General features: G+C 39.4%; 1 protein-coding gene across 11 annotated transcripts in view; it reads left to right on the top strand.

Moving 5' to 3' along the window:
- ACOT12 (acyl-CoA thioesterase 12) overlaps positions 1 to 27,756 on the top strand; it is a 56,637-nt gene that overhangs the window by 17,839 nt on the left and 11,042 nt on the right. For 9 of the 11 annotated variants that reach the window (XM_045033177.1, XM_045033188.1, XM_045062677.1 and 6 more), the window contains 9 exons: positions 3,043 to 3,144; positions 8,918 to 9,053; positions 17,469 to 17,625; positions 19,642 to 19,761; positions 20,611 to 20,761; positions 21,416 to 21,471; positions 21,782 to 21,845; positions 22,524 to 22,706; positions 27,550 to 27,683. In XM_045033177.1, coding sequence (XP_044889112.1) covers positions 3,043 to 3,144; positions 8,918 to 9,053; positions 17,469 to 17,625; positions 19,642 to 19,761; positions 20,611 to 20,761; positions 21,416 to 21,471; positions 21,782 to 21,845; positions 22,524 to 22,706; positions 27,550 to 27,683 — 1,103 coding nt within the window. The remainder of the gene's footprint in view (positions 1 to 3,042; positions 3,145 to 8,917; positions 9,054 to 17,468; positions 17,626 to 19,641; positions 19,762 to 20,610; positions 20,762 to 21,415; positions 21,472 to 21,781; positions 21,846 to 22,523; positions 22,707 to 27,549; positions 27,684 to 27,756) is intronic. The other 2 variants (XM_023257923.2, XM_045033185.1) reach the window with 2 other exon arrangements.

Here is a 27,756-nt window from a genome sequence, read left to right as displayed (position 1 = left end):
CTGTTCTGATTGAACCAGTAGCAAAGGGTTTACTGGATCCCGTTTTGCAACTTCTAGGTTGGTTTGTAGCAGTCCCTTTGATCTTTGGGCACAAAAGACATATAGGGACTTATATTTGTTTGTTAGGGCATAGCAGAATACCACAGACCAGATCGCTTAAACAACAGATATTTATTGTCTCACATCTCTAGAGGATAGACGTGCTAAATCAAGGAGTCTGTAGGGTTGATTCTTTCTGGGGGCTGTGTGAGAGAGTGTGTCTCAGTGCTTTCTTCTGGTGATTTGCCTTGGCTTCTGCCACATCATCCTGATCTCTGCCTTCATGTTCACATAGTGTTCTGAGGGTCTGTGTCCAAGTCCCTCCTTTTTAGAAGGACATCAGTCACATTGGACTAGGAGCCCACCCTACTCTGGTATGACCCCACCTTAAGCAGTTACATCTGAACCACCCTATTTCCAAAATAAGGTCACATTATAAGGTACTGGATTCAACCCATATTCCTGTTCAACAGAACTATTTGACAGTAACCATACCTAATGGTGATGGTTTTACCCTGAGTTAGTCACTTTCCCCCAGTATCCATATGAACAGAATACAAAACACTTGAAATCAGAAAGGAAATCTTTGTGTTAAAAGTCAGCTCTGTCAGCAACGATCGTGATGTTACTTTCTCAGCCTCTCTACTACAGGCTAGCACTCTACCTTATATTCAGCCCAAACATGGATAACAACTCCTTTTCTTTTATCCTTTCCCTCCTATTCTATGAGAAAAGGTAGAATTTCCAAAGGAAATTTGATTAAAAGCTAAGAAAAGAAAAACCGGTGAGTTTAAAGCACATATTTCTTTTTTAAATGTTTATTTTTTTGAGAGAAAGAAAGAGAGCATGCACGCATGCTCGAGAGGTGGGTGAGGACCAGAGAGAGTGGGGCGGGGGGTGGGAGGGTGCGGAGAAACCTAAGCAGGCTCCATGCTGCATGCTGTCAGCACAGAGCCCAACAAGGGCCTCTGTGTCATGAACCGTGAGATCATGACTTGAGCCAACATGAAGAGTCGGACGCTTAGCTGACTAAGCCACCCAGGCACCCCTAAAAGCACAGATTTCTGATCCCAAGGAAAGTAAATCCTAGCCTTGACTAGGGCTAATTTAGTCCCTCTTCCAAGTTGAAGTCTTCTGTGGTCTCTGCATATGTTGTGTATTCAATAAGGTCTGGCTGGTGGGAACACCAGACTCTCAGGTCTGCATAAGTTCTCGGGACTGCTCATGTTACACTCCCCAGGAATCATTTTTGCCTCAAAAGGTGCTCATGTCTGGCCTTGTAAACGTCCACCTTGTAAACGTCAGACTGGTGTCATCCCAAACACTTAACAGGACTGTGTGCAGATTTTTGGAATTCTTTCCTTTTGTAGTTACATTTTTTTCTGGGAATGCCCACAAATCCCAGGAACGTTGGTCTTCTTGATTTCTGCCTCCTCATTTCAGGAAGGTTCAGTTTCCCCTCCTTGGCCATAGTCTGGGACTTACCTTCTGGCTGAGAGCCCAGAAATTCAAGTGTTCCTCTTATCTGTTTCCCTCTTCTTAGTGGTGGCATTTCTACATTGTCTGCTATCCTAGTGTGAAAATAGTTGGTTCAGTTTTCTAGTTGTTTTTGCAGGGTGTAATTCCAATCTGACCTACTTTTTCATGACACAAAGTGCAAGTCCCCCTTACGTATGTTTTTGAGACATTGGGCCCTCATACATAACTAAGTTAACTGTTCTAACAGAAGACAGTGTTTGGAACTCGTTTAAACTCTCCAGAATTGTGGGCTTGAGAATGGATGGTTTAAATTTGGTTAACCACTGTCGAGTTAACTTGAGTGTTACTGTGAAAATACTCACTTGCATTCGTAAGGTAAGTGATGTAAAATGAATTATGGATTATTGATTATTTTTGCACATGAGGTAGTTGGTGAAGATGTAGAAACAGATGTTCTCTATAGTCAATAATACAGTGCTAAACTAAGAGGCCTGAGGTTGCCCATGAGTCCAAGAAGATAGTGTTACGTATCAGGGATATGTGGGGCAAGTGTTTATTAGCCAAAATCTAACAATAGATTCCTGAGTTTACCAATACTTGTACAAAGTGAAATCCTCAGGACCTAAGCTTCAAATCTTTTCCCATAAGGAAATCTGTTCCCTTGTAGTGTCACCAAAAAGTGCCTCAGCCACCTTCTTGCTCTTCCTGAAAAAACAAAATTTCTGAAAAAGGCAATAAAGCTACTGATAACATGATGCAGTTTGTCCATGTTAACTCAGTTATAAAAGCCAGAGACTGAAGATTAAAAAAAGTTATGGTGTATCTCCTTAATGGTTTACAAGGCATTAATTAGTATCTTGTTTTCAAAAGCACATATAGTAATAATGGGATTAGAAAATACTTGTCAGATAATGCCAGTTTTTAAAATTATAACATGAAACTGTAAATACAGTGTGATAATTTTATGTAAATACATACACATACATAAAATGGGAATAAAATTCACCTAAACATTAGTGATTATTAATATGGGTAATGGGATTACTAATAATATTTACTCTGGGTAATCAGATTCCATTTTTATCATTTATGTATTTTTATGTTTACCAAATTTTCCATGTCAAATATCTATTTTTCTAATAAGAAAAAAGTTTTTTTTAAGTTTATTTATTTTGAGAGAGAGAGACAAAGCATAAGCAGGGGACAGGCAGAGAAAGAAGGAGAGAAAGACTCACAAGCAGGCTCCGTGCTGTCAGCACATGAACCGTGAGATCATGACCTGAGCCAAAATCAAAAGTTGGACACTCAACCAACTGAGCCACCCAGGTGCCCCAGAAAAAAAGTTATATTTTAATTTTATGGAACATCACTGAAAGAACAGTATTGCTTAAAAATAAATTAAAATGCTGAGTTAATTCAAAAACAAAAGAACATTGAAATGCATAACTGAATTTTGATTGCTGTGATCTCATCTGTTTTCTGGATGGCTGAACGTTTACTTATTTATTTTTCTTTTCATTTTAGATCAGCATCAAGGTGATAGTACAGGACATGCTCACTGGTATTGAGAAACTTGTTAGTGTGGCTTTCTCTACATTTGTAGCCAAACCAGTTGGAAAAGAAAAGGTAAATTTTGTGTGAAGAAGTATCTATGATGTAATTCAGGGACATAGTAATGATTGCATCAGAATTATTATGGAGAAAAAGACATTTCTTGTTACTGTGCAGTATGCTTTCCCAAGATTTTTTATCCATCAATATTTTTGTAAAATTTGTCCTTCTGTGGTAATACAGTGTTAAGCACCTTAGAGGAAGGGAGATGTAGTCAGTTTGTTAAAGAGGAAAAAAACACTGTGTTTTAAATGATCCAAAGTGCCTATCAGTTTCTCAAAAATAGTGTTTACTGGGTTAGTTCTTTTCTTTTATGGTTATATAACTCAAAATTGAGTTAAAATAATTTTTTTTAAAAAAAGCAAGAGCAGTTTAGTCAGCACTTGCATATTATAGTCCAATCATTTGTTTATACCTGAAGGAAGAACGTCAAAGAGGCTGAACTATTAAAGTTTAGAAATAAGCTTCAGGGCATATGGAGTAAAAACAACCTTAAAATATATGCATTATTCTGATATGTGTATGTGTGCCCAGCAGGCCTGCCTGGCTATGGGCCCAGAGCAGCTTGTCTATAGTCTGCTGGGGGTTTACTCATTGTTTCTTGGCTTTCATTTTTAGGATCAGGGGGAGGGTCCCCATTTAGTCTAAAGGTAATAATCCAATTTAGAATTAAATCTCTCACTGCAAGGATCACTTCAAACATGGGCATAGTAGCTTCTCCTAGTTCCATATTGAAGCAACAAGGGGTACTTCTTACTCTGCAAAAGTGTTCTTCAGCCTGCATCCAACTTTAGAGCCGGGACAAAGCCATATTTTCTCTGTACCCAACAGAGATGACAGTAGGGCAGTACTCACCAGCAACTCCTTACTTGGGCCAACAGGCAAAGATATAGATGGATCTGACTCAGTCCATCCTGATGCCTGGGCGGCAGGTGTCCCTGAAGAATTTTGTGCACCACGGCACTTCTCCCAGTCTCTGTCCAATATTAGACATTCAACAAGACATATTCATATTGCCCAAGGGCATTCTATTTGAAACTGAAGTTCATATCAGCTAATACTGAAAATGCAGCTTTCTGGGCTATGTCTCAGACCTACTGAATTAGAATCACTAGTATAGGAACTTGGAATCTGTACTTTGACAAAGCATCCCAGGATCCTATGTTCACTAAAATCTAAGACATTGAGATAGGTCTTGCAAACCATTGTTTTTTTCCCCAGAGTCCCCCCAAATCTCCAAACCCTGAGAATGAGAGACTATGGGGGTGATTGCAGATTTTCCATATCTGAGAAAAAGTGACAGAAAGGAGTCCACATCACCATCCCATCCTGCTCCTTCCATGGAGAAGAACACAAGGACTATCGTTTTTCCTCTCAAGCTTGAGGCTTCTCATTTTGGCTTCAGGGACTCATGAAATAAGAATACTATAGTAACACTTCAGTTAAACCTGTCCTGAGCCTGACGAAACTTTTTCTGAGAGCATTTCTGGGAAGTCAGATGCCTTATGGTCCTGCCATTATAGGTTGGCTCAGATAACCTTTATTGTAAAACAGCTTTCCCAAACGAATTATTTTCCAGTTAGTAATGTTCTTGTTCAGGGGCACATCACAAAGAGAGCCACAAAAAGTCAGTGGTTTGGTATGAACCAACAGGCCTACCTGCATCTGTATCCAAAGTGAGTTTGTTCCAGGATAAGACGGGCAATGGTTAACTAGGCTTATTAGTTAGTTCATCAGTTTCATAGGCCGGATCATTGAAGGACTCACAGAACACCACAGGGTATGCTTGGGCAAGGCCTTACTAAACTAGAAGAGGTTGTTTGTAGGAGAAAGAAAGCACCGGCGAACAGCAGAGAAGTTTAAGACTTCAGGCATAGCTCTTGGGGTTCTTTTCCTTTATTATTATTATTATTATTATTATTATTATTATTATTATTATTAATTTGTTTTTCATCATGATAGGTGTACTCTTTAATCCCTATCCCTTATTTCACCCATCCACCCACCCAGCTCCCTTGGGTGGAATTCTCTGTAATTAAGTCTGTTTCTTGGTTTGTCTTTCTCTCTCTCTTTCTCCTTTGCTCATGTGTTTTGTTTCTTAAATTCCACATATGAGTGAGATCATATGGCATCTGTCTTTCTCTGACTGACTTATTTTGCTTAGCATAATACACTCTATATCCATCCACATAGTTGTAGGTGGGAAGATTTCATTCTTTTTGATGGCTGAATAATAGTCTATTGTATATGTATATACCACATCTTCTTCATCCATTCATCTATCAGTGAACACTTAGAATGCTTCCATAGTTTGGTTATTGTAAATAATGCTGATATAAAAATAGGGATGCATGTATCCCTCTGAATTAGTGTTTCTGTATTTTGGTAATAAATACCCAGTAATGCTATTACTGGATCCTAGGGTAGTTTTATTTTTAATTTTTTGAGGAACCCCCTCTACTATTTTCCACAGTGGCTGCACCAGTGTGCATTCCTACCAGCAGTGCACAAGGTTCCCTTTTTCTCCACATCCTCTCCTAACACCTATTGTTTTTTGTGTTGTTGATTTTAGCCATTCTGACAGGTGTGAAGTGATATCTCATTGTAGTTTTGATTTGCATTTCCCTAATGATGAGTGATGTTGACTATCTTTTCATTTGTCTGTTGGCCATCTGTATATCTTCTTTGGATAAATGTCTGTTTATGTCTTCTGTCCCTTTTTTATTGGATTATTTGTTTTGGGGTGCTGAATTGTATCAGTTCTTTATATATTTTGGATATGAATCCTTTATCAGTTATCTAATTTGCAAATATCTTCTCCCATTCAGTAGGTAGCCTTTTAGTTTTGTTGTTTTCTTTATTGTGTGGAAACTTTTTATTTTGATACAGTCCCAATCGCTTATTTTTGTTTTTATTTCCCTTGCCTCAGGAGACATATCTAGAAAAATGTTGCTATAGCCAATGTCAAAGAAATTACTGCCTGTGCTCTCTTTAAGGATTTTTATGGTTTCAGGTCTTACATTTAGGCCTTTAATCCATTTAGAGTTTATTTTTGTATATGGTGAAAGAAAGGGGTCCAGTTTCATTGTTTTGCATGTGTCTATCCAATTTTCCCAACACCATTTGTTGAAGACACTGTCTTTTTTTTCCATCGTATATTCATTCCTTCTTTGTTAAAGCTTAATTGACCATGTATTTGTGGATTTATTTCTGAGTTTTCTGTTCTTTGCCTGGTCTTGAATTTCTTTCATCAGTGTTTTACAATTTTCAGAGTACAGGTTTTTCACCTCTTTGGTTAAGTTTTTTGATAGCTGTTTTATTGTTTGGGGTGCATTTGTAAATAGGATTGTTTTCTTAATTCCATTCTCTGCTCCTTTATCATTAATGTATAGGAATGTAACAGATTTCTATACATTGTACACTGCAACTTTACTGAATTCATTTTTCAGTTCTAGTAATTTTTGGGTGTAGTTAAGATTTTATATATATAGCATCATTTCATCTACAAATAGTGAGAGTTTCACTTCTTCCTTACCAATTCAGATACCTTTTATTTCTTTTTGTTGTCTGATTGTTGTAGGTAGGACTTCCAGTACCATGTTGAATAGAAGTGGTGAGAGGGGACATCCTGGTCTTATTCCTGACCTTAGGGGGAAGCTCTCTGTTTTTCACTCTCACAGTCCTTTTCAGTTATACAAAATATGCTTCATCTGGATGAAGATTGGGGAGCCAAGGCACAAGTTTACTAGATGGACTTTTATACCCTGCTGGTCACATAACTAAAACAAGGTTGTATAGAGCTAAACCAGTGTGAGTTATCAAGTCTCTATATTCCTAAACAAATTAGACAAGGTACTCCAGGGGAATCTTAGACTTGAAAGCAGCATATTATGAATCCCTTAGCTATTTTGTAGTCTTGGCTAAGGGTCAGTGCCAGCCTTTAGGTGTCCTGGAAACAAGCATGGAATTATTCCCATCCAGCTGCAGGGTGACTTTTTGATGCACGCAGGTTAGCAGACAGGCTTTTCTGGCAGAGCTTGAGCCCTTCGTTCTGCTGCACCATAGTTCCAGATTTCTGGAGGTCAATTAAAGCTTTGTTCTGACCTACTGATTCTTTCAATTTGCTTATTAGACAATGTTTTCACTGTGTGATGAAATTTCCAAATTAGAAATCTCTCTCAGTACATGATACCTTTCTCGAGTACATCTTTATTCCCTTCCTTTGAGATTTTAATTTTGCAAAAAGTAGAAAACATTTCATAGTAAGAATTCAGCAGATTCAAGGTTCCTCTCCTCATTCATTAATTTGAAGAATTTTTTATTCTGTAGGCCTGTTGAAAATTTTAAAAATCAGGGAAAATTAATATTTGGAAAACTCTTTAAAGCATGTATTATATGAAAAAATAATTATGCCTATATTGACTTTTTTAGTTTAAAAATATTTTAAGAAAAAAACCTAGTCAAATAATATGTGTGAAAACACCCAGGAATGGTCTATTTAAAAAAATTTTTTAACTTTTTTAACATTTTATTTATTTTTTGAGACACAGAGACAGAGCACAAGCAGGGGAGGGGCAGAGAGAGAGGGAGACACAGAATCCAAAGCAGGCTCCACGCTCTGAACTGTCAGCACAGAGCCCAACACAGGGCTTGAATCCACGAACTGCGAGATCATGACCTGAGCCCAAGTTGGGCGCTTAACCGACTGAGCCACCCAGGAGCCCTCACGCATCATTGTTTTAATAGCAAAATATTGAAAACAATATAAATGTTCACACAGATGATTTTATAAGAGAATAAAAAACGTTCATGATATTTAACTTTATAAATGCAATTTTCTAAAAACCTCCTGGTTATACCATACTGCCCCTGGGAGAATCAGAGTCTTATTTGGATAATTTCAGTCCCTCACACACTATAGGAAAACTGGGATGGCAAGGTCATGGTGAGAACAACCATCCTAACTATCTTGCTATTGATTCAGGAGATGAGCACCCCTGTATCTAGAGACTGGGAAAGGGCTGTCACTGGAATGACTGTTTGATTATGGCAGAGGAAGTGGCATCCCTCTGGACTCAGAGCAAAACTAAAATGTGCATAAAAAATACACTGTAAGGGCACTTCATAATGACAACTATGATATAACAAGACTAGATCTTTCTACTGAAGAAAGAGATGTACACATAATGTATTTAAAGATTATTACTGGTGGCTCAGTCAGTTAAACATCTGACTTCAGCTCAGGTCATGATCTCACAGTCAGTGAGTTCGAGCCCTGCATCGGGCTCTGTGCTGGCAGTTCAGAGCCTGGAGCCTGCTTTGGATTCTGTGTCTGCCTCTCTCTCTGCCCTCCCCTGCTCGTGCACTGTCTCTCTCTCTCTCTCTCTCTCTCTCTCTCTCTCCCTCTCTCTCAAAAATAAATATTTAAAAAAAATTTTTTTAAGTTTGTTTGTTTGTTTGTTTGTTTGTTTATTTATTTATTTTTGAAAGACAGAGAGTGAACTCAAGCCGGAGAGGAGTAGAGAGAAAGGGAGAGAAAGAATCCCAAGCAGGCTCACTGTCAGCACAGAGCTCAACACAGGTGCCAATCCCACAACCATGAGATCATGACCTGACCTGATATCAAAAGTCAGATGCTTCATGGACTGAGCCATCCAGGTGCCCCCAGAAATACTCTATTTTACTTGGAGTTAGAAAACAATGTAACATATCATTGGTTTTGCAAAATCCATGCTGCGCTTTTATAATTTAACAAGGCAATGAAAGATAAATGTTTTTCTTTCTCTAGATTCATTTAAAACCAGTCACACTTCTGACTGAGCAAGATCATGTGGAACATAATCTGGCTTCAGAGAGAAGGAAAGTTCGATTACATCACGAAGATACCTTTAAAAGCTTGATGAAAGAAAATAGCGAGTTTGATGGTCAGTAAATCTACTTATGGGAACTTTAATTATATGACTGTGAGAAGCAGAGGGGTCCTTTCTTAGAGTACATTTATTTTCACCTTGTTATTACAGTTCAGCCCTGGCAATGGTAGGTGTCTTCCCCAACAAACTCAGTGGCTGGAGAAGGAAGGGCCTGGCCAATTCAAAATATAACTGCAGATACCTAAGACCTCTTTAAATTGGAGGATCTACAGGGGAGGAGAGAGGAAAAGAAGGGTCACAGGGACTAGGCAGTCCTTATTGGTAAGTATGCACTCAGTAGTGACCAAAGAATGAAGGAACAACAGCACAGGGATATGTCCATCTGGTGCTTCACAGTTTACTAAGCAGGCTCTCTTTCATTACTTCATATGAACTGCTTATAATACCAACAGAGGAGAAAACTGAAAGTGAGCCGTGATGAGCCTTGCTAAAGATCACAGGAGCTATGAATGGAAGCGATAAGATTCTATTTCTGTTTCCTGGCTCTTCCCCCAATAGCACTGTTTGATTAGCCAGAGTGTCTTAGTTCTCTGGCTGCGAACCCCCAGGCTCTTGGAGGCCTCATGGGGCCAGAACAGCATGGAAAAGAGGGCCACTTTGCCCCTCCCCTGCCCTTCCTTTACTTCTGACCCCATCTCCTACAGCCCCAGGGGAGATGACCTTTCAGGGAGAGCAAAGTGGTGAAGGGGAGGAAGTGGAGTGGTCTAGCTTGAGCCACTCTGCTCCCAGTAGTGAGACAGGAAGTTCCCAGAAGGTTCAACTCTCCTGGGCTCCAAGGCAGCCACTAGTAGAAGAGGAAGTAAAGGAGAGGAGAAAGGATCAGAATGAGAATATTAGAAGAGAGGAAGGAAGAAGAGGAGACACAGAGGCCAGAGGAGAGAGGAAAGGCAGAAGCAGGGGTGACCTGTGTGTGGGCTTTATTCTGCCCTGCATGACATCATCATGGCCCGGGGACGACCTTACAGATGACCTTTCAGTTGGAAAAAAGTTTTTCAAAGGCTTCTATTCTTGCAGACCTTTTAAAAGACAATGCCCATTACCAAGCTACTTTTTAAAATTTTATTTATTTTGAGAGAGATCCTGTGTGCTCATGGGAGCGAATAGGGGAAGGGGAGAAAGGGAGAGAGAGAATCCCAAGCAGGCTTTGTGCTGTCAGCCCAATGTGGGGCTCAAACTCATGAAGCATGAGATCATGACCTGAGCCGAAATCAAGAGTCCCGACGCTTAACTGACTGAGCCACCCGGGCGCCCTACAAAGCTACTTTAGAAGAAATGAAGACTTCATCATTAAATTACTATGCTGAGAAGAGTCCATCCTTTTGTAAAGATGGTCTCTGTACCAAAATATATTTTAAATGCATTTTGCTAAAGTAATAAAGTGGCCAAACCATGAGAACAAGGGCAAACTACAAAGAAAATTCAAGGTGGAAGGAGGCAGTACATGAAAAGATAGGACTGTATCATGGAGGCTCTCCTAGGTCAAGTTAAGAGGCTTAAACTTTATTCTCTCCTTAAAGAGAGCTGATACAGATTTGGGCACACTTGTTGCATGATTAGGCTGGCACTTAATATGGTCATTCTGTGTAGAGGAGAAGAGACTATATGCAGGGAGACCAGGCAAAGGATGAGGAGTGGCTACTCCAGGCAGTGGTAGTATAGAAAGGAGGAGAAAAGTCCAAAACTATACAAGGGGTAAAATCAGTAGAATAGGGTCACTGATGGGGAAATGGGTGAGGAAGAACTTCAGGACAACTCTCAAGTTTCTGGTGTGAGCAACTAGCTAATTAATGGTAGTATCTTTAACTGAGGTCATGCGTATGAGGGGCAGGAGAGGGGCAGTTTTGATGAGGTGGATGATGAGTTCAGTTTAGTCTCATGTGCTTGTGGAACAACCAAAAGGACAAAACCAGGCTGGGGAGATTTAGTTTGAGACACAGCAGCTTACAGATGGCAATTCAAATGAAGCCAGTACCTACAGTCACCCAGGGAGGGCTCATAGGGGCAAGAGGGTGGTGGGCCAAGAGTGGAACCTGCAGAACATGGCCATAAGAGATGATCAGAGGAGGAGGATGGATCTACAAAGAAGACCTAGAGGGACTAGTGGGAGGGATGCAGCGAGAACCAGAGAGACTAACATCATAAGTCAAGGGAGTAGAGTTACATGAAGAAATGAGTGGTCAACTGTGTTCCGGGAAGTGAGGAATAAAAACTGTCCACTGAATTGGGAATAGAAAAGTCATTCTCACATGCTACAGCCATTCAAATGTAGAGGTAAAATGATTGCAATTGACTTCAGTTTCAGTGTGTTAGGAAGTTGGGCAAGATCTCCCCTATGGGTCTGGTTCAGTTTAGAATTACAGATTTTTAAGGGGTGCCTGGGTGGCTCAGTTGATTGAGTGTCCAACTCTTGATTTTACCTCAGGTCATGATCCCAGAAGTGCCACATCAGGCTATGTGCTGAGCGTGGAGCCTGCTTAGGATCCATTCTCTCTCTCTTTCCCTCTCTCCCTCTCTCCCCCTGTCCCTCTGTCCCTCTCTTCATCTCTCTCTCTCTCCTCCTCCTCTATCTTTCCTTCTCTCCCTCTTTCCCTCTCTACCTCTCTCCCTCAGCCCTCTCCCCAGCTTACACTATCTCTTTCTCTCTTTAAAGTAAAAAAAAATACTTCAGAATTATAGATTTTTAGAAGTCTGTTTCTATCATGTTTCCTCTAATCTGCTGTAAAAGTGGATTGTTCTACATTCCTTTGTACAATACAACTTTTAACTTAATTTTGTTGATTTTATCTTTTTAGAAATTTTACAAGCTTGCATGCCACCGAAGCAACCATAGAACCTAAAAGCAATTTCTCTTAATGTCAGAGCCAGACCCCAGAACTTTAAGTTGCCCTTGAGTGCGTGTTTTGTCCACCTGCTGCCCAGTGTATCTGATAGGGTTTGTCTTGAACTGGACAATACCTTCTGAAGGAAGACAGCTAGATCATCTCTGTTATTGAACAGTGTTTTTAGAAAACCCAGGGTTCTAACATTGATAGTAATATCAGAACTAATTGGAATCTCTTCTAAGATTTTGTGTGATTGAAATGCATATCATTGGAACAGTGAGAAATTTTAGTTCAAATCATATGCTTTCAGAAGAAAAGGAAAACAGATGAGATTAGATTACATAAAAGCAGGACTTCTTTGGAGTGTGTTCTTGTACCACTGAGTCACTGTTTGGAGGCTTGGTATATAGGAAAAGACTTCATATTTGGAGCATTAAATTATTTTTTTAGTGAGAAATCAAATCTTTATGAGCATTATCCTGTGTTAATTCTTTCTGGTTGTGAGAAGGAAAACAACAGTTAAAATGACCTCAATTCAGGTCAAAGTTCCTGACCTGAAATTGTAGAATGAATGCAAAATTGTCCAAACAGAATGATGACACAATACTTAACGAACATCCAAAGTACAAGTATTGTAATTGACCTCTGGACAGGCATGGTCTTATTTGGAAGTCTGTAGAAAGGGTGAGGTTTGTTTACCATACTTGAGTACACAGACAGAACTGTGACCTGACTTGGTCTCTGAGCCTAGGAGAGCTATATTTCTCCAATGATTGGCAGTTACCTGTAAATAAGCATGCTTCTACGCTGAGGTCACCTGTACTCAGTATATTTTTGCATCCATGTCGTAGGTCACCTGTATTCAGTATATTTCTGCATGCATGCTTATGCATACATGACCTGCCCTAGTACCCACCTCTTTGTATCCCAGTGTATGCCATGTATGTCTTTATAAGAATCGAGTAGCTTTGTCTTTAAAGTTATTCCTCAGAAAAGAAGGAATTGCCTTACATTTGTGTCTTTACAATGTTTTCCATAATATATTGCCTACTCAATTTTTTATTTTATTATTTTAAATTATTTAAAAATAGGTAGCACACATGCACAGGGCTAAAGTTCAAAAGGTATGAGGGCATTCAGTTAAAAGATAAGACTTCCAGAGCGCTTTGGTGGCTCAGTTGGTTGAGTGTCCAATTTTGATTTTGGCTCAGGTCATGATCTCATGGTCATGGGATTGAGCCCTGCATTAGACTCTGCACTGATGATGTGGAGCCTGCTTGGGATTTTCTGTCTCCCTCTCTCTCTGCTCCTCCCCAACGCACACACATGTGCATGCTCTCTCTCAAAATAAATATTTTTTTTTAAAAAAAGCTACGACTTCCTGCCATCAGTATCTCCCAGTTACCCAGTTCCTGTCTTGAAAGACAACCAATATTACACACACACACACACACACACACACACAAACACACACTTAGAGCACAATATTCAAATAGCTATGCACTTTTCTTTTTTTTCATTTAACAGTGCATTTTAGAGATAGTTTATATTTATTTGGAACAAAAAAGCAAGAGATATTAACCTAAAAAAATCAGTACAGTTTTAGGTATTAATAGGACATCATCTGACAATGTCAGTTATGGCAAAAAAAGAGAGAAAAAAGAAGTTGAAAGATTCAAGATTTCATGTGTATTTAAATATCACTTTAGGAAGCAGTCCAATTCTGATTACAGCAATATGGTGGATTTGGTGTCTAGAACAAGCTAAAATTTCTGGATAAAATATTTACAAACATCTTTGCAAACACATCTCAGCAGGAAGAAGAATAAGAGAAAATCTTGAAGTCCAGCCATAATTGGAAAACACAAATTTGCTTGGGACTCTGTAGATAACTAGAAGACCTAGAACTTGTGTTTTAATGGGCCTGCATAGGCTCAGGAAACAAAGCCAGTGGCCCATGATAGGTGGAAGGTTGAATCAGGGAACCTTAAATGGAGCTGCAAACCTAAAAAAATGATACTTTCAGTGAGTCAGTTGAAAAAAATCCCAATCCTCAATGAGCTTTGGTAGGGGTGCTTTCCTATCTCATTGAGACCTTAACCCTAGGTAAAATGGATGGGGTTGCGGATGGGGGGGACCTGTTTTCCTTTGAGAATTCAATCACAGGTACATTCTTAGGTGGATTTGGTATCAGAATCCACATCACTTGTTTGTACTGAAACAGACCAAGAGAAATTTATTATGAAGTGGCACTGTGTTACAGTACCCCCAGGTGACTGGCAGCCACAAATGCAAACCTCTGGAGACATAACTTTAAGCCCCACTCTAAAGAATTCCCACAGATACAGATCCAAGGCATATGAACTCCTAGTCAAAAATCCTGAAAAATAAAAATAAATAAGTCACCAAAATCTAGAGGAATCACCTTCTGAAGGTGCTTTGGGGAGGTGGGCCCCCTTTGAGGAGGCCCACAAAGACTACAATTACTGCATTTATCATATAAAGAATGTTGAAGTAAAAACGTTAATATATTTTAAAGAAATAGAATCAAAAGTATTATTCAGGAATTAAAAAAATTACCTAGAAGGTTTGACAAAGAAAGAGAATTTCTATACAAAAATATATATAATAATTTAAATTTAAAACTCAACGAATGAATTAAACAGCAGATAAGACAGTAACTGGAAGATAGATCTGAAGGAGTTACCTAGAATGCAGATGGATGGGCAAAGAATTGGGAAATATATGAAAGATTTGGAGACATAGAGAAAGGAGTAAGAAGTCTAACATGCATCTAATCAGAGTTCCAGAAAGAAAGGATAGAAGAATGGGAGAAAAATAGCATTTGAAGCAAATGACGTAGACATTTCATTCAGAGGTAACAAGAAAGTTTGGTATCCATATGAAAAGATGATGGACCGCATTAATCAGGGAAATCCAAATTATAACCAACATAAGATATTTCATACCCACAAAACTGGAAAAATTTGAAGAGTCTACAGTATTGTTTAAGTGAAAATGCAAAGCAGTAGGAACTCTAGTAAACAACATACAAAAGTGTACATTGGTACACTTTGTTACCTAGAAAATTCTGTTGAAAGCAAGGACTATGAATGTGGAATAAATCAGCAAAATTAAGTTCATTCATTCATTCATTCATTCAATAAATATTTACTGAGTGCTCATATTAAGGAATTATATTAGAATTTAAAAAGAAAATCAGTTCTTGTCCAAAGGAGCTTCGGATATAGCGGGTCAAAGATCACACAAAGAAGAATAAAAGTATAGTTATAAAAGAAAGATGCATGTGTGAGCTCATAAATGGGAATTAGCTATTAGATCTGGAAGGCTTTCCTGAGGAAGTGTTGACTGAGATGAGCCAACATAGTGTTGAGGTGGAAAAGTTTTACTTTATATGCTTCTTCTAGCTGGTCTGGGAATTAAATTGTCATGAGACAGATTAACAGGAGAAAATCAAACAAAAGTTTAATTACAGGATACTGCCTATATACATGGGAGAGATCCAGAAAAAAATGAGTAACTCATTGAAATGGCAAAGCCAAAGAAAAAAGATGATATTGGGTGTGGTGGGTCAGTTATGGGAGGTTACCGAGGAAAGCACAGTAAACAAGGATAAGGTTATTTTGTAGATTTAAATCATTGTCTTCTCTGGTAAGTTTCTAGATTTACAGTCATCCCCCTCTTTCTGGTACAGCAAGGGAAATACGCTTACAAAAAGAGATTTTTCTTATACACTTAAATGTCTCTTACCAAAGGGTAATTTCTACTGGGTTTTCAGAGCTTCTCTATGGTTTCTTAAAAATAATAAGCCTAAAAGAAGCAACATGCCAAAGAGGCATATCTTGAGGTGGCAAAATTTGCTCCCCTATAAAAATAGGGGATAAGAGATAAGTGGAAGAATGTGATAGTGCAGCTGATAGAGCAAACAATATGTGCAAATTCCCTGATGTTGAAGACAGTACTTAGTTATAGGACTGAAAAAAGGCCCTCATAGCGAGAACAAAGAGAGAGAGTGAAAGAGAATATGATGGGAGGAGAGTGGTAGTAGTCGCAATCAGACTCGCTGGGACTGGAGAAGTAGACAGACCAGACAAGGAAGGAAGGACTTCCCTAGCCAAGGGAAGGATTTGGGCTTTTATTTATTTTTCATTTAGTTTTAATGTTTTAATTATTTTTGAGACAGAGACAGAGTGTGAGTGGGGGAGGGACTGAGAGAGGAGACACAGAATCTAAAGCAGGCTCTAAGCTCTGAGTTGTCAGCATAGAGCCCAATGTGGGGCCTGAACTCAGAGCCTTTGAGATCATGACCTAAGCTGAAGGCAGCCACTTAACCAACTGAGCCACCCAAGCGCCCCTGGGCTTTTGTACTAGGGTGTTTTTGGAAGTTTCTGACATGTTTTCAAGTAGGAGACTGAAATGATCAGTGAAATGAAGGGGAAAAAAATTAAAAGACCATCAATTAATTATAAATCTAAAAATTTCATGAGGAAATGCAGTTCAGGTCTTTGTAGCCATACTTCTCTGCTCACTTATGTGTGACTGTGCCAAGAATGGCCCCATTGCCAGTTCCCAACAGCTGCCTAATCTATGCTCTTGGGCTGCAAGCTCAGCTCTGCCTCTGACAGGACAACCGGGATGGTCCCCCTGATTTGTAAATCCTCCCTCTACTTCCTCAACAAAGGCACACAAGATTTAGGCCTAGCTGATGATTCACTAGATGATGCAAGACGCATAATTGAATACATTTTACTGCTTTGCAGCCAGAGTAAATGATTTCTCCATTGTTGAGAGTAAAAACCAATTTGTCAGTAAATGAAGCAGATATGATTCGAAGGAAGCAGAAGGACACTGAGAAGTACAACTCATTGTGCCATTTCTGTTCATGACTGCATTCATTGCAAAACAGTAACTATGGAGGCCACATTCCCATTCTGAAGTTTATACTAGAGCAAACTATTCCAGATTTTCTCTATCTTTGGCCCTTTATAGCTCAAAGTCCTTTCATTTTAACAACTTTATTGAGGTATAATTGATGCACCATAAATAATATTATGCATACATAACGCAGTTATAAATAACATAATAATTATTATAATTATAAATAATAACTGGTATACCCTAAATTCATGTGCTCATATTTGAAGTATACAGTTTGTTTTGAGATGTGTACACCCATAAAACCATCACCACAATCAAGATAGTAGCATACCATCAACCCGCAAATTTCTTTCTGACTTTCCCCACACTGATCTGCCCCTTCTCCACTCCAAACAACTCAAGTTTAAATTTAATCATTATTTTAATCAAAATTCCAATGAACTTGTATGATAGATTGGAATACAATCTCTAAAAGGGCCTTTCTAATCAGCTATCCAATTCCCTGGAATTCATGAAGGTCACTCTTTAGAATCAAACCTGTTTATTTCCTCAGGAGATTTAAGTCTTCAGGAATAATTTAATTTTTCTAAAAATCCCATGAGTTAAGGGTACAGCTAGGAAGGAAAAATAGTAGTCCCAGTTTGTGCAGTTAATTCCACCAATATTAATGTCTGCATCCCTCCTTCAGATCCCATTTGTGATGAAGAGGAAGGAATGGTTTCTACACGTGGCACCGCTGTTCAGAGCATTGAACTTGTCCTCCCACCCCATGCAAACCATCATGGAAATACATTTGGTGGCCAAATTATGGCTTGGATGGAGAGTCTGGCTACTATTTCTGCAAGGTTCTTGGTTTTGACTTTTGGTGGGTGATGTTGTGTCCAGTGGGGAGAGATCAGAAAGGGTCTGAGTCCTGGTTATTGAGCTAGGAGAGAAGGAGAGGAGAGTGTTGCCATTTATTAAAATGAGAAAATAAGTCATTTATCTGTTTACCCTAGGATTAATCTGTCCTTTTTTTTTTCATTTTTTAAGTTTATTTATTTTGAGAGAGAGAGAGACAGAGAGACAGAGAGACAGCATGAGCAAAGAATGGGCAGAGAGAGGGAGGGAGAGAGAGAGAGAGAATGAAAGAGAGGGAATCCCAAGCGGGCTCTGCATGTGGAGCTGGGTGTGGGGCTCCAACTCAACAAACCACGAGATTATGACCTGAGCTGAAACCAAGAGTCGGACACTTAACCTGCTGAGCCGATCAGGTGCCCCTAATCTGCCCTTTTGTTTAAAGGTGAATGTTTATGTTCTTGGCTCAAAAATAAAAATGAAATGACAGTTCTAGTACTTTATTCTGAATTGTAAATGTTGATCTTGTAACACTGCAGCTTCTTGTAATGATAGTTATGACATGGTGGATGCAGAATAGAAATGGAAGACGACCTTTACACTTAAAAATACTCAAATTGCAAACTTTTTAAAAGACACTTTACAATTTGGTTTGACCTTTGAAGGTGCTGGTTAGAATCATTATGGCCAAAGGATTAACTGAAAAATAAGATAACAAAGAGAGGAACTTGAAAGAATACTTTTAAGTACTCCTCAGTTTCAAAAAAAGGTATTTTATTATTAATGGAACCATGTAGGCAGTTGAGCAGTTTTAAGGAACACTGTGTATTCGGAAAATGCATTTGAACAGGAATTGCCCTACTGACAATCTTGTAACCATGGAACATTGTTAAGATTTTATTTTCCCAAAATGAAAAGAATTTTATGATAAGTATGTCTATAATTGTGACCATAGTTAGAAACCTGTAGTAATCCTTCCTATAAGTTATGCGCAAATAAGAGAGCTTGTTTTTAAAATGAGATTGTCGTTCTCAATGGCAATAAAGAATTTGAACCTGTTCTTTTGTAAGGCTTACAATATAATTAACTGTGGCAGAATCTGTTCACATAGTGTTGGCACAATTCCTTTGAGTAATTGAATGACTACCGTGGGGATCTAAAATGTAGAAAATTACCAAAGTAACTTTCTGAGATTAAATATACTTTACAAAATTTCAAAATTTCACACACAAACACACACAAAATTGTAAAATGTGTACCTTGTAGCCTTTCAGGCTTTGTGTAGCAATCTAGGTAATTTTCCAGTAGGGAAAAATATGAGTCTTTTGATATGTGAGTGAATTCAGTTGAAGCTAAGAAACTGGTGTGAATAGCACTAGCTGGTATTTCCTTCACTGTGCTCCCCTCCAACCTGAGAGTTACAACTTCCTGTGATTGTGGCCATGAGCTGTCAGGATGAATAGAACCCTCAAATGAGGACAGAAGACCTTAGTTTGTTTTTCAGAGGGACTGAGATAGGGAACAGAACAAGAGCATGACTGTCACCACAAGAGCAGAAGCACCAAGCATCTCAGTAAAGACCCTCCAGCTCGGGGACATAGTATTTTCCAAAATGTTTGCAGGGATTGTACAGACCCACTCTCAACTTATGTAATCTAGTTACTCATTTCATTCTTACAAGAGTTAAAAGATGTTTATTTAGAAAACACACTGAGGGGCTCCTGGGTAGCTCAGTCAGTTAAGCATCCAACTTCGACTCAGGTTGTGAACTCAGGGCTTGTGAGTTCAAGCTCCGAGTCGGGCTCTGTGCTGACAGCTCAGAGCCTGGAGCCTACTTCAGATTCTCTCTCTCTGTCTCTCTGTTCCTCTCCTGCTCTCTCTCTCTCTCAAAATATAAACAAACAATTAAAAAACATTTAAAAAAAAGTATTTGTCTGTTGCATTTGTTACGCAAATTAGCAGTTCATGAAAATACTTTGAAGAGTGACCTCTTTCTCCTCTCTCTCTTCCCTTTGTTTCATCAGCCGCCTCTGTAGGGCACACCCCCTTCTAAAGTCCGTGGACATGTTTAAGTTTCGGGGACCATCTGCTGTTGGAGATCGTCTTGTTTTCAATGCCATTGTCAACAATACATTTCAGACCTGGTAAAGCATTTTTAGTGCTCTTAGCCTGCTGTGGACAAATTCAAACTTGCAAATGAATAAATTTTCTTATTTCAGTGTAGAGGTAAGTGTAGGGACTACTTTAAAATAACCAAGTTCCTTCTAATTTTTTTTTTCTTTAACTTCACTCATCTTCAACATCTATAGACAACTCATTTTAACTCTGTTTTCTTTTTGGAGCCTCTTTGCACTTAGTAAATTGTGATGGGTTGGTTTTTGTCTCATAATAAGGGTGACTCCCAGTTAACCCAGTACCATCTTGGTGTGTACCTGTCATAATTATTACTCTTTTATTCACTCTCAGAAGAGTCCCAGTGACTTTATGGTCAGCTGACTCCTAATGAACCTGTTATTTATCACCATGAAGCCCGAACCACTTCCCAGTTATTTTTTTCTTGATACACAATGAAAAGATTTAATTGCCTTAAGTCTTTTAAAATGTGAAAAAGAGTATGTTTCCTATCCAATTTTAGTGTTTGATGCTTTTTAATGTGGAACTGTTAGCTTTAGGGGAGAAAACTTGACTTTGGCACTATTAACTCCCCCATTCCCCATTATCAAAATACGTTCATGAAGGTATAGAAAGTCCTTCCTAACTGGCCTTTTTCCCACTTGGTGGGAAAGTGAAGTGCGAGTTCTCCCAGGGGCTTCTGCATCAGATTCATCACTCTGATGAAATGGATTTTAACAGTTGCATACATTTGCGATGACAAAAAGAAAAGCCCAGAGCCCTCATTCTTTTCCTCCCTCAGAAGCGGTGGTGGCTGCGTGGGCAGAGGAGGCCTGGCCGGCTCTGGTTCTCTGCCCACAGCTCTGTGTCGCCCTCTGCAGTGTTGAAGTGGGAGTGCGCGTGGAAGCCTTTGACTGTCAGGAGTGGTCTAAGGGCCAAGGCCGTCACATCAACAGTGCTTTTCTCATTTATAATGCTGTCAATGATAAGGAAGAAATGGTCACATTTCCCAGAATCAAACCCATATCAAAGGTCAGTTATCAGCACGTGAGTTCATTAATCAGACCACTTTTTCTGGAGGAAGTAGTGGGTTGCAGAGCTCTACCCAGAATCTCCCCACACCAGCAACAACTTCCAAGGCTATTCCTCTTTAGATTTTTTTTCTTTTTTACATTACAAAGTAAAATGGACTTTTTCTCCCCCTGCCCACCCCCGATCACTCTCATCATTTGTTAGAATGATAGAGGCCCTGGAGACCTCACTTCTGTTCCGCTATGTGCTGCTGTGGGAAGAACATCATCTTCCGTGTCCTATTTCTGACTCTCTTCTCCCACTTCTTTACTCCAGCTCTCCATGGTTCTCTACATGCAATGGAACTGTATCTTCTCCCTATCTGAGAGGGGCCTTGCTGCCCACCCTCACCTTTTCTAAAAACTGTATAGTGAGATAGATGTATAATTCTGATAACAGAAATGATAACAGTCACCACTTTAAAAAAGGGAAAAAAAACAGGCTGCAAAGGTTGTCTTTATCCATGCACTTGCCCTTTGTGGGTATTGAGTATAGTTCACACAGAGACACCACGTGTGTTCCAACTAGCCCTTTCAACTGAATTCAGAGAGAGACACTTAAGGATTGTGCCATTAAATTAGAAATGTATTGATTTTAATTTGTTTTTTATTAAAGGATGATTTTAGACGGTATCGTGGAGCTATTGCACGCAAGAGAATTCGCCTAGGCAGGTAAGGGATGTGGGCATAAGGATTTGAGGCTATGTTCTCTTATCTAACAAATTATACAGCAAAGGGCCCCTCTCTAGGTGTCTGTTCCCACATAATGTAACATGAGACGGTCTGATATTTTCTGACTGGAGGCTAACTGTGACAGATTTTTTTTTTCTTGATTGTTCCACTAGTAAAAGTAGCTTTTAAAACTGCTGATTTCAGTTCAAGAAAGTGTCATGGTGACTGTTGTGTGCCAAATGCAGGGAAGAAAACTTTATTATTATAACATTATTATAACATGTTAAGTAACATTTTAATTTTTTTCCAGAAAATATGTTACTTCCCACAAAGAAGAAGTGCCAGTTTGTGTACAATGGGACATAAGCAACCAGGTAACCGTTTTATGATTTGGAGCTTTTCGTGTAAAAAGGGAAAATGGTATCATTATAAACATGAAAGTTCCCATGTTTAACTGCTTCAGGTTGTGCCTATACAAGTCAGATGAAAAGGTAAATTATATCAACCAATCATCTCAGAATAAAACCAAACTATTAGTAAGTGGTTACCGACTAGTAGTTTCCGTGCCCTGTCTGAATTACATGTACAGTTTCCAAACTACAGACTCAGAATGATCTGCCATCAAATGCATTCAAGCAGCATGACACTGAGATACGGTGTCTCTCCATAATTTGTGCTGAAAAGACATGCCTTCCGGCTTGCATTTTTATAACACAACAACAAAGTATTAGTCATTTTAAAGTTTTTGCCCATAAATTATAAAAGGAGATCCAAGTTTACTGATTACATGTTGATTATAAGTCATACTGAAAGGTTATGTTGTCTTTGCTCAGGACACCAATTAAAATGATACTAATTTGCTAAGCATGCAGCCTCATTTTATTTTGTCTGAATTCTGAATTAAGTGTTTGAGACAAATTATGTTACCAACAGCTTGGTTCTGAGCTTAGCATTATCACTTTGGCTCTAACAGTTCCCGTTTTCTAAGCAGAAACTGTTTGATCACATATCTGTGGACCGAACTCTCAGCTTTTACGATATTTGTGTTTTAGGTATCCCTGAGTAATGCCAATGTGGAGGCTCTCAAAAATCTGGCAGCCAAGAGTGGCTGGGAGGTTACCAGTGCTGTGGAAAAGGTAGGAGGCATCCAGTCTATGTACAACCTGCTGTCCATCACAAATGAAAGTTGTCATGCTGCTGGTGGTGGTTCTGCTTCTACTGCTGCTTTTAAGAAGGTAAAAAGTCTTTCTGGGAAACTATTTCTAAGAGGCAGGTATCTTTCCAGGGCTGAATCTACCGCTCCGTGCCGGTTGATTTGTGGTCCTCCAGGCTGCCCCACACATTCCTGCCTCTGAACTTAGTTGTCATATTCCACTCCTCTCTCTTTCTCCTCTCCATCTGCCTCAGTCCAACCTGGTCTTCAAGACCAGGACAAATGCTTTCTGCACAAAGCCAATTCCTATCATCCTGACTGAAGGAACTTCCCTGGAGGAACCCCCTTAGCAATTACTTTTTCAAAATTAATTTGTTAATCAATTATGCCCTGTCTTGTGACAGTGCTTCCACTGCTTCGTTGAATTGATGTTGATGTCTTACATAGTAATTTAACTTTTTACACATGGCCTTTTTCCCTAACAAGATTATGAACTTTTGAAGAAAGAAGCCTTGTCTTGACTTCTTTGTGTCTCTCTTAGCACCTTTTATACTATTTTGCAGGTCATCAAATTTAAGTAAACATGTAATTTGGATTCTAATTTTATCTCATTTCAGAAGTGGTTAGGAGACCCTTTGAAGCTGATGCCCACAACTAGACTAGACTGTAAGGTCTCTGTGGGCATTTAGCTCACCGCTGTAGATGGTCCCAGAACATAGCAGTGCCAGGCACTCAGGACGGGCTCAGTAATGCCAGTTCTTTGTGCTCACATTTCAGTGTGTACTGTTGTTCAGCATCAGTGAAGCAGCAGCACCTACCAGAGGGGTGACCATATTCCTGGTTGTCCATCATAATTGGTGATTGTTCCATCATCATCTGATGTCTTGTCATAAATATTGATAATGCCTCAGTGCCCAGTTTGGGCAATAAATTATATGGTCACTTACCCTAAAATTGAAGGAAACTGAGATGCTACTTTACTGATTGTTTTCACCTTGACCTTTTGTCAGTGTTTTGTTCTGGTTTGTTGGCTTTTAGTGTGTTTTTATCTTTTCTTCTGAATCCTATCAGGGTCTCTCTTACCCTGTTTGGATCCAGTTAGGTTTCCATGTATACCAAATTCAGTGATGCAGAAACACAGGTTAAACGTAATAAAATGATCTTCTTCTCTTTATCCCACATAAAAGATGCTTTAAGGCTTTGTTTTCTTTTACTAACATGCAGTCTGTTTCTTGCATCATTGCTGGCATCTAAGCAGTGTTGGAAAGGGCAGACTTGTGTCTGGAATGAAGGAAGAGCGCACATTTTGTGAAATCATATAATATATAAAAACTTGAGTTCTTTGGGAGTTTGGGACCAGAAATAAATCTAAAGTAATAAATGGTGTATTGGCTCATATCTAAGGAGAGCCACCAATAATTAATTCTTAATTTTTGTGTGGATACTTTAGAAGATATTATATAATTAAAGCAACATTCTTATGTCATTTCTGTTGAATTTGAAGCCCTCCAATTCTTTAGATTGTATTTATGATAAAAATTTGATTTTTTTTCCTTTCTGAGTTACCCTCCTCTTCTCTCCTACTTTTTAAAGTGTTTGTATCCTTTTAATTTTAAAATACAGCTCTCTTACTTTTTTCTGTCACCTTTTAGTTGAATAAGTCTTCCAATTATGTGTTAGGAATCATATTTATTTCAGGGCTTAAAGTCTATACTTATTTTTGATACAAATTAGTTAAATGGAAAAAAGTAAGATTTTTGATATCTGTAATTGGGCAGTACTTATTCTTTAACTCATATTTCATTTTTATGTATGATCGTGGAATTAATCATAGTATAGTAATACAAGGAGCAAAATGTGTACTCTCACCTGAAAGGAGCTTGTAGTTGCAGTCTATTTGGGTAACATCACACATACACATGGAACAGCTGAAGAGTAACTTTAAGGTGGTTTATAAACAAGTGAGAGATTATAATATTTAAATCATAAAGGTCAGCTCTTAGGCACTTCAACAAAGTAAAGCAAGACAGTTATTTACAGAGGACTTTGGAGAGGGGGTGATTCTTTTCTCCTTGAAGATAGTGTAAGTAGATTGCTGGAGGGTGAAGGGGGCTCTCTAGGCAATGAGGAGTTTGATTCCAGTCGTCGTGGTAGAAATCAGCATGGGTAGGAGACTGACCTGACGGGAGTAGCCTTTTATTTAGGGGGCAGCTGAGAGTGTACTGGAAAGGCTGTGATGAAAGCCGGAATGGCAAGGACTACTTGGCAACCTTTACGCAGAACAAAGCCGAGTACAGGAAACAGACCAGAGGAGCTGTTCTGACTGAATCTGGGGAGAGTCCGGGTCTCACAGCTCCCCCTGACCAGTTCTCCTCCCCTTCGCCCCTGGGGGTTCCCAGGGAAGGTCAGGTCACTTCCTCTCACCACGGAGGCCTCTGTAAAAACCAGTTCTGTTCTCCTTTCCACAACGTTGTCTCCATAGCATATTGGTCAACAGATAGTATAAAATTCTAAAATTATACTCTTTCCTCCTGTGCTGTTTGTATAAGATATCCAAATCCATTAAGCGGAATCTTATTAGAATGAAAAAGCAGTATCATTATAAAATGTTAGCAATTTTGAGCTTATTTACTTTCAGCTTTGTTTCATAGAATAAAATTCGCCAGACGTCAAGTGATAAAATGTTTGAGTTGGTTCCAGATGGAATTTAACCTGTACTCTTCTGAGCATGAAAGAGAACATGTTTTCTTGAAGAGTTGGTCTTAGAGAATTTTTTCACTAAGCAGAAGTTGGCTTTTCTAAAATACTAGGGTTTAAAGAGATCAACACCAACAGCTGCCTTTACTCGTCTGCTCTGTCTACATCAGTGTCATGGGTTCCCACAGCACAGCAGTGAGCAGGACTTCCTGCTCCCTTCATCTTCTGGGAGAAGGATCAAAATATCATTCCCTCATCTGATAATGTACTCAGCACTGGATAAGCGTAGCAAGCTGTGTGAGGCAGTTTCATGGTGGCTATTCGGCTTGGTGTTTGCCTTGGCTCCAGGATAGAAAGCAGCAGTATGTGTCTGTGACCTGGGGAGCAGCTTCCTGAAAAAGTACTGTGATCATTTCCTAGGGCTCCTGTAACAGTACCACAGAATGGGTGGCCTTAACAACAGAAATGTATTGTCTCGCAGTTATGGAAGCTGGAAGTTTGAGTTCAAGGTGCTGGCAGGATTAATTCCTTCTGAAGAAGTGAGAAAGAATCTGTTCCACTCCTCTCTTGTAGCTTCTGGTGGTTTGCTGGCAATCTTTGGTGTTCCTTGGCTTGTAAATGTGTCACCTGATTTCTGCCTTCATCTTCATATGGCGTTCTCCCAGTGTGCATGTCTGCATCCAAAATTCCCCTTTTTATAAGAACATCAGTCATTATTGGATTAGGGGCCATCCTACTGCAGTATAACCTCATCTTAACTAATTATATCTGCAGTGACCCTGTTTCCAAATAAGGTCACATTCTAAAGTACTGGGAGAATTTTAACATATGAATTTGAGGAGACACAATTCAACCCTTGGCAAGTGCTTAGCCCAATATTACATCCTTTTCCATACTGCTTCCGTCAGTGTAGACTATGGCTGCCCCAAGGTCTGATTCTGACAGAAGGTGAGGAACTTACCCTGGCCACCTACCCTTGCCCCCTCTGAGACTATAGAACCCAGAAACCTGGCTTAGAGCCACATGGCCACCAAGTTTTGATAAGATGACTTCCTTCTGGATTTACACCAGGGAACCTCCTTTTACTTCTTCTGTATGGGGAGCGAAGTTAGGCATGGCCATTTTGGGGTGAGTCTCAGCCCCCCACTGGAACTGCATTCATGGCTTTCTGTTTCACGTGTCTATGGCCCAGGCCATGTCCTCCTCTGTGGGCTTGATTTAAAGATGGTCTTTGCACAAAGGTTAACTAACTGGAGAGTTAACGTGTGTAAACAAATTGATACTCCCTTTCTTTCTAATCTGCTTTTAGTCTGTTTCTTACTTCTTCATTCTCTTGAAGATATTTATGTTTAAATAAAGGTTTTCTCCCTCACAGCCTGACTTGTCCATCTGCTTGATTCTTGCAGTGAAGTCTTAACCCTCTGTTTGTTTGTCTTCTCACAGCTTGTTGCCATGGGGATGATTATAAGATGGCACATTTCAACACCAACTTCAAAGCACCCTGAAAGAGATGGAGAAAATGGGCAGGATAGAAATGTGCTCTTAGCTGAGCACATATCTCTGATTATTATCGAAAGTGCAATGGCAGGAGAGTTTGGAGTAGTAGGGGATATGTATTGTTTTAAGTATGTGTCAAATGGCTCCCCAAGACAGGCCTCCTCTTATCTAAGGCATAACAACGTTAGAAACCCAGGAATTGGCTCTCAGGAGGATGAGCCCTTGCGATTCACAATTGAAAGAATGCTTTGTGCTGAAGAAGCATGGTGCTTTCAACCCTTTGCAAGGTTGAGTTGGTTCTAGAAGTGGTGGCCTGCTTTCTGGGTCCCGTTGGCAGGCCTGACAACCTGGGAAAGTGTCTCAGGTGTCTGAAGGGAGATGAAACACTGAGTTGCCTATCAGCCTGGTGATATTTTCTGTCGTTATTTGAGTCAGGGAAATATCTCAAAGCGATAAAAAGAGAAATGCTTACATTCTTCATTTTTCTAGAGAAGACTGTGGCACAATAATTAACCTGTCACATATTGTTTAGAGGGCACAGAGGATATCACCGTGGTCTAAGCTCCAGACACCCAAGTATTTGAAGGGAAATTGCCATCATTTGGCTTCATTGTTATTCAGGTGCCAAGATGCCTTGGCCAGCACAATCAGCCTGTGACTGTGTGTGGTGTTTAAAGTGGAAACATCCATTTTTATTTTGTAATTTATTTTTTCTTGTTATTATATTTTAGATAAAAATATACACCCTGGAAGAGCATGACCTTTTATCTGTTTGGGTTGAAAAGCATGTGGAAAGACCAGCACACTTGACTTACCATCTCCTGTCTGACTTTACCAAGAGACCTTTGTGGGACCCTCATTTCGTGTAAGAATACATTTAAAGTATTTTCTTAAGCAACCCTGACTTCATGTAAAAGATGACCTCCATGTTGCAGTCC

The sequence above is a fragment of the Felis catus genome, chromosome A1, assembly GCF_018350175.1.
Source record: "Felis catus isolate Fca126 chromosome A1, F.catus_Fca126_mat1.0, whole genome shotgun sequence".
In the NCBI taxonomy this organism is placed as follows: domain Eukaryota; kingdom Metazoa; phylum Chordata; class Mammalia; order Carnivora; family Felidae; genus Felis; species Felis catus.
This window is presented reverse-complemented; position numbering and strand designations above follow the sequence as displayed.